At 37.7% G+C, this 9,558-nt stretch overlaps 1 protein-coding gene across 4 annotated transcripts; it reads right to left on the minus strand.

Moving 5' to 3' along the window:
• Positions 1–5,384: 5,384 nt before the first annotated feature.
• LOC113315192 (putative E3 ubiquitin-protein ligase RF298) lies at positions 5,385–9,176 on the minus strand. Of its 4 annotated transcripts, none has more exons than XM_026563492.1 (4): positions 9,019–9,170; positions 8,720–8,779; positions 6,360–8,527; positions 5,385–6,106 (listed from the first exon to the last, which is right to left on the minus strand). In XM_026563492.1, the coding sequence occupies exons 2-4, from the start codon at positions 8,757–8,759 to the stop codon at positions 5,558–5,560; spliced, it is 2,757 nt and encodes a 918-aa protein (XP_026419277.1). In that variant the 5' UTR covers positions 8,760–8,779; positions 9,019–9,170; the 3' UTR covers positions 5,385–5,557. The 4 variants fall into 4 exon arrangements, with proteins under 4 accessions (XP_026419277.1, XP_026419280.1, XP_026419278.1 ...); XM_026563495.1 differs by having other exon boundaries at positions 5,558–6,106; positions 8,720–8,753; positions 9,019–9,176; XM_026563493.1 differs by having other exon boundaries at positions 5,558–6,106; positions 6,360–8,559; positions 8,720–8,753; positions 9,019–9,176.
• Positions 9,177–9,558: the final 382 nt, after the last annotated feature.

Raw genomic sequence — 9,558 nt, forward strand, 5'->3', positions numbered from 1 at the left:
TTCAAGTTATTGAAATAATCAACATGACTTTCGCCACGAGTAAAGATGAACTTGGCCAAAGCGAAAGATTACCGACACATATTTCGAGAAATAGATAAGCGAGATAAAATCGGCTTGAAATAGCAAATGTGTATAATCGAAGTCTATATAGCAATACGACTTTTGTCTCAAGATAGGAGATAGAATAGATAGACTTTTGAGTGATAGATAAGTTCAAGTCTCCACATACCTTTTTGTCGATGAAGTTCCACAAGGTCCTTGAGTAGTTCTTCGTCTTCGTATGATGAACGTCATGGAGTCTAGAGCTCAACTACACTTACTATTCTAGTCCGAGACTTAGCTATAAGTAGACTAGAAATCAATACTTATAGTTTTGGAAACTAAACTTGACAAACAAGCTTGAGATAGCAACACTTGCAAGTTCGACCGAGCAGTGCTCTAACACCAAGAGGTCGAAGGAAGAGGATGAGTGTATTAGTAAATTAACCGTGGAGGAACGAGAGGAAGAGAAAAGGTTATTTGAAGAAAAGTGGAAGTATGATGGAATAATTTGGAGAATGTTCATGAAAGCATGGGACAAGATCGTTTGGCCGATGACCGAGGAAATTTATGAAGAAAACTTGAAGAAATTTGAGGATGAATATGGTACGAACTACCCAAAACCGAATTTGAAGATGAGGCGGAACCTAAGAAAAGAGGTCGTCCAAGAAAGGATCAAAATGGACCAACCGCACGACAAGTGAGACCAAAGGTCTCTACGGAGCCTTCTCAAGTAAGTCAAACCGAGGTGGTCGAAGAAGTTGTGTTGGTGGAGACCCAAACTAGCTTAGAAGTCGTTGAGAAAATGGGCGCCTCGCAACGAACCCAAGCAATGGAAATTGTGACTATAAAAGAGAAGTATGGTACTATTCGTTGCCCTAGGGATCTTCATGGAAGACCAAATTGAACCACGTATACAATTATCGAAGAGTATTTTAAACAACTCCCTCCACTCATTGCTCTATTTGTTTTGTCCACCGGCGAGGTTGATGGGGATGTCAATTGTAGGTTTCACATTGCTACGGAACAAATTGGTCACTTTAGAGAGGCGTTTATCGAAGATGTCACACAATGCCAGTATTTAAGAAATAAGATGGTGGTACAACTAATTAAGGACAAGGATTTCTATACGGAGATGATGAGATGAGGATATAGATACGACAAAGAACAAGAGTTCAAAGAATTATGTGCGCGTGTAAAGTGCCGAAAGGGATTGAAGACAATCGGAGCCAAGTATTGGATGACAATGCCTAAATGTGGATATCTCCTAGAGGACGTTTTGAATTGCGTGGTACATTTCTTTGTTCCTCGTATGTATGGACTTAGTATGACTTTTGCACCCACAAGAACGGTTTGCGACGAGTCGGTTATAGATAGAAGAATCATTATGGCATTTGATAATGAAATGCATTTTATCGGTTTAAGGGTAAAGAAAGATTGTCTGTTACCTCCGTTGAGTAAGTGGCCAGATTACTTCCCAACGAACCATTGCAAGGATTGGGTGAAACAATATGAGTCCAACATGGTTGATTGGGATCGCGTCATGAACAACTTTCCCGATGGGTTACTCGAATTTATCGAAGATAATGATAATGATTAGTTTGATCATTATGTTTAGAAGATGTAATTGGAACCGCCTTTTCTATACATGTGTTTTTGAAAATACTGTGAAGATATATGTTATAATCGATAGTTATATTATTAATATATCAACCGATTGTACAATCTTTTGTAAACAGGTTTGATCAATCTTATAATCGGTTATTAACTTTTCAAAATTAACTTTCGATTAATAATCTTCTGACTATTTTTTTTGAGATGTTCTCAGAATCGATAGACCATATATTAAACTAACTTCAGATTTTTACCAAACTCTGACAAAATAATAGCAAAATTTTCTTAGAATCGGTAGAGAATATATTACAATAACTTCCGAATGTTAACAAACTCTGACAAAAAAAGTTACAAAATTTCCCAGAATCGGTAGGAAAAATATTACAATAACGTCCGATTTTGACCAAACTCTGACAAAAAGTTGCAAAATAATCCCAGAATCGGTAGATAATTTAAAATAATAACTTCCGATTGTATCCAAATCTGACAAGAAAAGCTACAAAATTTTCCCAGAATCGGTACATAATATAAGATACTAACTTCCGATTGAAATAATCATTCTTTATACTGTAACCACGGACTTCAGTAATTCATAACTTCCATCATATGTAAATTCTTCACCCTTTTCCACTAAATAGTGTCTTTTTGCGAGTGTCTCCTACATAAACCAACAAATACAAAAGAATGCTAAGTTCGTTTTAGTAAGAAAGATTAGGCACCCGGTCTTATGTAAAAGAAGTATGCAAATACTTACAAATTGTTGGATCGACAAGCTTAAGTGGCTAGTGTTAAAGATCCTCTTTTGTATCGTTATGTAATCATTTACCCCTTTTTGGATTAGTCAGAAACGATCATGAACTTGTTGGAGTGATCTTTGCTTTGGATTTCCATACTCTCGCACAAATTGGCTATATACCCTCCCAAAAGATTTCGGGTGCGATCCTTCCGGCTATGACATCTTCACGTTTTGTTTCGTGATACCATGTTTTGACAATGACCAAATCTTCAGCTGCATCAAAACTTTGCCATTCTTGTAGAATGAATTAAAAAGAGTAGACGATGGAAAATCTATTTGTAGAACACACAACGCTATATATTTGTTGTTTGGTCCATAAACAAGAAGAGTTTACCCTCCTTATATAGATGAGAGTCTCAACGTCTCTGTTTTTTGAAAATATGGCCGTTGATGCGTACTTTTACAAGAGTGTACTGAAATTACGTACAATGATTACATATAATCGGTAGACAAGGATTGAATACTTCTTACCGGTTATCCATAATCGGACGTTATGTATTGTTATGTATAACCGATTATCCATAACAGTAAGTTATGTATAACCGATTATTTGCAGTTTTGTCAACAGAGTTCTCTGTTTCATTCAACACCTATAATCGGAGGATTATCAATATGTATTATTCACTGATTATGTGTGGTTTTCGAGGCACGACTAGTTTATTTTGAACGAAATAGCGTTGGAGTATAATCGGTAGTTAGATAAAGAATTAAAACTTCCAATTGTTATAAATAATTTGAAAATCATAACGATATCACCTACAAATCATAACAATTTTACAATCATAACTATTGATTGAACTTCCACAATTCGATTACAGTGACTTGTGATTAGCGCCGTGGACGTTTTGGACGAGCACTAAATGGATTAAATCTCTCCATCGACTTAAGGATTCTGAAATGAGCTTCATAACGAAAGCTTGATCTTTTCCATCTCCGTCATTCCTCGAGAGATCGTGCTATAACCTCATCATTGGTTTCACCCCTCAATCGATATTGATTCACAAGATAAGCTAAATGGACGAATTCTTCGATGTGTCCGTTGATTGAACCAACTCGGCAAAAAAGATCAGCGGAGTGACGGTTATTTGGGTTACCGGTGTCAGCGTAGAATTTTTCGTGAATTCTCCCCAAATAACTCATACTCATTATGCCTCCTTGCCTACGTTCTTCTCCTCGTCTCGGATAGAATTGAACATATGGCCTACATAAAGATAAATATTCTTCTATCGTGAACTCTGTAGGATTAATGAATGGTTGGGCCATTATCTTGAAGATGATTTCTTTGATGTTGGAGAGAGTTAAAAATGTATTTATGTTGCATATAGGGGAAGAGGATACCCTCCTTATATAGTTTAGAGTTCCAACGGCTCTATTTTTTGAAAAACTAGCCGTTGAGGAGAGGTGTAACATGAGTGTACGCAACATAAGACTGATCAACACATAAAATATCATATAATCGGAAGTATACAAAGTTACTCAATGTGCCGATTGTGACAATCGGAAGTTTATGGAGTCCACCATTAACTTCCGATTATTATCTGCCCCAAATTTTGTTTTTGTTAAAATCCTTCTTTTATTGAATTTTGAAATTTCTAGTCGGAAGATAATCTAACTTGTCTATCTACCGATTATTAGTTGCCCCAGATTCAATCTTTGAAAAAATCCATAGGTTTTGAGGGGAAAGATACTACCATAATCCTTATGTAGCAGAATTTTGGAACTCATATAATCGAAAGGATACAAAGTTATCCAATGTTCCGATTATAACAATCGGAAGTTGATGGAGGCCATCATTAACTTCCGATTATTAGTAGCCCCAAACTCAATTTTGCAAAATAGATGAAATTCGAGTTTTCTACTTTAGCAATCGGTAGTTATGGTTGTCGTATACCTACCGATTATTGCAGTAGCCCATTTTTAAACAAACCAATAATCGGCTGCTATTACCACTATAATAACTACCGATTATAGAAGGGCATTTAGGTATTCTCGGGACCATTTAGGTAAGTTGTTAATATATCGATCCATCTTTTGTAGTTGGATCCTCTCATGATGAACAGGAAAGAACGGCCAATTGTCCTGTACTTTGAAGAATCGAAACAACATTATTGAGTTGGATAGTAACTTTGATTCAGAGTATCAACCTGAGAACGGAAGTTCTAATGATTGGAAAATACCTTTAATGTCAAAACAGTCTCTCGTACACATTTAAAGCAACAAACCCTATCTCAAAGCAGGCCCTCTCCCTAATTGACACACATCAGTATCTCAACGATTACAATCAAAAATACCAGATAACAATATACTAAAGGATAAAGACAATGACATAGAATCGTAGAAGTGCGTGTTTTTTACAAACACTGTGGCCTTTTGGACCAGATTGTCCCGAAAACAAGTTAATAATGATCAGAATTGCATTTCAACGAATACATACGTGAAATGGTATTCATCCCGAGAGGATAGTCTCAGATTATCTCAATTGTCGGCAAATGGTATTATCCTCTCAGATAATCTCAATTGAACTCGTTTTCCTGACTATAACGTTTCTATGAATGCTGTACAAACGAAAAATGGTATTTACTGAACAGGTGCGCCAAACTCAGGCCAAATTCCCCAAGAAAGCACCATTTTCTCCAATTTTCAGCACGACGACATCTGACCAAAACTTAACAAAAACACTTTTGCTGACTCCTGCTTGGAAGTTATTATAATCCGGCACCTAAATGCACATGCAGGAAAAAACAAGAGAACAAGCATGGAACCTAAATCTAAGGAACAGTTGTTGAACAGTCGTCCATTTTTCACAGCAGCAGTAAGAATATAGTGGACCATTGCGAAACATCGGTTTCAAATACATGAAAACTTGTGCTGCTAAACCATTCTGCTAATTGTACTCAAAACGAAAATGCCGGGAATCAACACAAGAACAAAACCATTTCCAAACCAAAATGACAACTGAGATTTCATAAGGGAACTTCAATGTTTTTATCTCTCCATAAAGAGATACTTCGGATGAGGGGTTATTCATTTCCAAAAAGTCCCAGCAAACCATTATTGAAGATTTTACTCAACTAAACAAAAAGTTCGCAAAATAGGTGAAGAGTAAAGCTAAGAGCGAGCATAGCGTACAGGAATACGCCGCTGGATAGGAGTCCTACAAGAAGGGCAGTCCTTCATTCCCTGCTTCTCATGGAGGTCATTGCATTTTGTGCAAACAACTTGATGAGCACATGGGAGGAAAACCACTGACATTTCCTCAGACAAGCACATTACGCACTCCCTTTCGCGTTTCACATCTCTGCTCCCCGAGTACTCATTAAAATTGTCCATCGTTCCAGAGATGTGCTGGGTCTGGTTGGTTCCTCCCTTGACAATTAAAGCATTTTTTCCATCTGTCAGGCGGCTCGCATAACTTCCATCAATGCCCCGTCTCAAAGCAGCGATCTTGGAGGAGTCGTTTTTCAATCTAATCTCAGCAATTTCAGTTTCCAGCTTCCGAATATCCTCTTTATACCTTTGGAGATCCTGTTCTGCTTTCATTTTAATCATGTCCTCTTTCGACTTTGCTGAAGCCTCAATTTGCAGTCGTTCTTTTCTTATGGAACTGGCCTGTGCAAGATATTCTTCCTTCAACATCTCTTCTTGCTTCCGCCTAGCCTGTAATCATGTCCTTATGGGTGAAAGCTTACGAAGTAATATAATAAAAAAGACAATTTACCTCAGTGAAATCCTACTAGAAGATAAATTTAGGAAACATATAAATTCTGTAGTTTTACGGAAGGGGAAACCTATGTTGTCCTTATGGGACATGTTATTACAGTGAAAACTACTCTCATTAATTAACAATAAGAAAGATTGGCAACTGCAAATTTATATCGATCAATCAATATTCAAGAGTATATAGGCATACCTCCATTTGATCACGAGCATCGGTAGCATGTTCAACCTCCTGTTGCAGCTGAGCAAGCTTGCGCTTCTCACTCACTAGCTCTTCCTGAAACAAGGTTTTCTGCTTATCCCAAGTCTGGAATTTCTGCAGGGTTGTCTTCTCCCTTTTAGACACTTCTACACAGCTAGCAGCTGACTCTACAGCCCTTACTTTAGCAACCTCCATCTCCCGCCTTAGCTCTGAGTTCTCCGCCTCAAGCCTTCGAACTGTCATATTAGCCCGCTCAACCTGCCCAGTAGCCTTGCCTAATGCCGAATCCATTTCTGAGAGCTTCTTCATGGTGTTCTCTTCCAATGTTTGCTTTTCTTTTTTTAAACGAGTCACTTCTTCTTTCTCTTGCCTCAGGGTCTTAAGCTCGGCTTTGTCTTTGCTTAGCCTTCGCGCAGCCTGCATTACCTTCTGATTCGCCCACTCTGTCCACTCTTGAAGCTGGTTCTGCAGTTCCCTCACCCTTGGGGCCAATTTTAGAATCATCTCATCCTTTTCATCTTCTGGGACAAACTGACCTAAGGTTTTATCATAAGGAATGCTCAAAAAGTTGTAATTAGGTGTTGCAGTACTGGAACTAGGGCTTTTTGAAGAGGCATTTTTCTGTGGAGGTGAGGATGAGAGAGAAAGCTCAGTATTGGCTTTAGGTAATAGGTGTTTAGGTAATGAACATTTGGCTACCGGTTTTGTTTTGGTACTCCCAGTTCTTTGGGCAAAAGACAAAGGGGCAGTAATGTTAAGGGTCCCACCAGGTTGAGTTAGATCAACACCCACTGCTTTACTGATCTTCAAGGAAGCATGCTTTAAATCCACCCCGATAGTCTCGGTAACTGAGATAGATTTATGTTTCTTATCCAAGATCAAACCCCCCAAGCTACTGAGCTTGCCTGTTCTCATGACCCCTTTAGGTCCATAAGCTCTATAATTCTTATCAAGATGAATTGATTTCTGTCTAAGTATAGATTCTCTCTTAGATGTATGAGAATGTCCCTTCCTACCACCCCCTGATAACAACACTGGTTTGTCTTCTTGACCAGAAGATTGAGAACTTGTTTGGTTACGATCGCCACTAGAACCTGAAGATTTCTCCTTAGCATCAGATGTATGACTTGAATTAGATTTCTCTGGTGGCAGCCCTTCAAGCACAACTGGATTCTTTGGATTAGGTAAATTAGGAATGCCTGGCACTGTTGGGCATTCAGCTTGTTTATCGGCATTGGACGTTTGAGTGTCCAAACTAATACCATCTGATTCCAGATGAGATAGAGTGGAGCTGGAGGAACTACACCCAGTGTTCTCATCAGAGCCTAGGGTACTGAAAGGGTCACCCTCCATTGCACAGGCAAGATTCACGTTCATATCACATATCAACAACAACCACATTGCATCACCAGTACTAAAAAAAGGCCTAACCTCCCTGAGCACACAAACCATCTCGGCCAGTATATATTTCTCAAGCTGCTCTAAATTCTCAAAGAAATGATCTCTTGAAGGATCAACCTCTTGTCCATTCCTAAGGAAGTTTAAGGTATTATCGACGATATTTGTAACAGTATCTTTGTACCCATAACAAAGACCAGATCTCAAAATAGCTTTCACAGCAACTTCCTCACTGTACCCGCACGCAATAATCTTTTTAATCGCACTCTTAAAAATTGTATCTAAAGTGTTCAAAACAAGTTCTTCAAGTTGACCCTCGGTAAGATCACTCCAATCGGCATCGTGAAACTCCTCTGACTCTTGATCCTCTTTCAACCTACTAGCAACAACCTCGGAAGGTAAACCAGGACCACATGATATTCTAATCTCGGGTTTAAAAATCTCAGTATGCTCTTGTTTATGATGACTACATAAGTCGCAACCACCATGTTCATGACTCAAAGCATTTTGAGCTTCAAAACCATTAACACATTCAATCTGAGATGACAAACTAAGTTTGTTCCCATCACCTAAAGGCGTCTCCGTCCTGAATTTTCTCTTATTCCTACTTGCCTTTTCTCCTGGCGAAGCCACTTGTGGTGGATAACTACCACTAATACCACTACTAGAATTACTAGCCCTAGCTGCTGCTACTGCTGCCATTTTGCAATTCAGAAAGACAAATTCCGCAAGTGTTTCTTCGATCCCTTCACTATCTCTACCTATATTTTCACAATGTACAACCATAACCCAACTTTACAACACAAAAATGAACAAAAATAAAATAAATAAATAAGTAAATACTCAGTCTAACTCAAATAAATACTGTCGATGAAGTTAACCAATTAAAATACTATCAGATACAACAAGGGGGAAATCATATCAAATGCGGAAAAGGGGATAGAAAATCATACCACTGTGTAGAGGAATTTTGATTTGAAATATATCCTGCATCAAATAACAATAAAATTAATCTGTACACAAATTAAAGAATCAATCAGTACAAGCTAAATTCCACCATGCAATAACTTATTAAACCCCTAAAATGAACAAAAAAAACTAATCAAAAACCTCAAAAAACCTATTTAACACAATTCACACGAAACGAAATTAAGAATTTCGGAGTATAACAAAGATCCCCAAAAAAATAGGGAATCAAGGTTTTGTTCTAGTAAACATCGATTTTGATTGGATTAGATTGATCTAAACGTACCGGATTGATTAGATTTCGGTTAATCGATAGACAATATTATTCAAATCAAAATTGAGATTGAAATTGGTGTGGAAATTGTAGGGTTTTGGTTTTGTGTATCTGCTAAGCATTGCATGAATGAACAAGGAAGAAGGTGTTCTTGTTTCTCTCTCTTATTTTGCTCTTCTCAATTGAGTATTTATGTGGTTAGTGAATCAACCAAACAAATTCTAACCATGGTTAAAACCTAACAACAATGACGACAACTCGATGCATTCGGTATTAACTACGGTTAACTTATGGCAATGGAAACATGAAGTTATAGCCATGAATCAAATCCATAGTTCCATACCTTACAAAACTAGATTTAATTCATATTTATCCAAAATATCTGTGTTGAGAGCGCGGTTGGGCTTTGGATGCCAGAAGCACAATCAAATATTTTAACTTATGGGAGTGGAAACATGAAGTTATATCCATGAATCAAATACATAGTTCCATACCTTAAAAAACTAGATTTAATTCATATTTACCAAAATATCTGTGTTTAGAGCGCGTTTG

The sequence above is a fragment of the Papaver somniferum genome, chromosome 10, assembly GCF_003573695.1.
Source record: "Papaver somniferum cultivar HN1 chromosome 10, ASM357369v1, whole genome shotgun sequence".
NCBI classification, from domain to species: Eukaryota; Viridiplantae; Streptophyta; class Magnoliopsida; order Ranunculales; family Papaveraceae; genus Papaver; species Papaver somniferum.

Coding starts and splice junctions, on each gene's coding strand:
- LOC113315192 (XM_026563492.1), bottom strand. CDS start 8,759: ATGCAGGATATATTTCAAATCAAAATTCCTCTACACAGTG. Junction 8,528..8,719: donor CAAAATTCCTCTACACAGTG/GTATGATTTTCT, acceptor GTGAAAATATAG/GTAGAGATAGTGAAGGGATC. Junction 6,107..6,359: donor ATGCTCGTGATCAAATGGAG/GTATGCCTATAT, acceptor ACATGATTACAG/GCTAGGCGGAAGCAAGAAGA.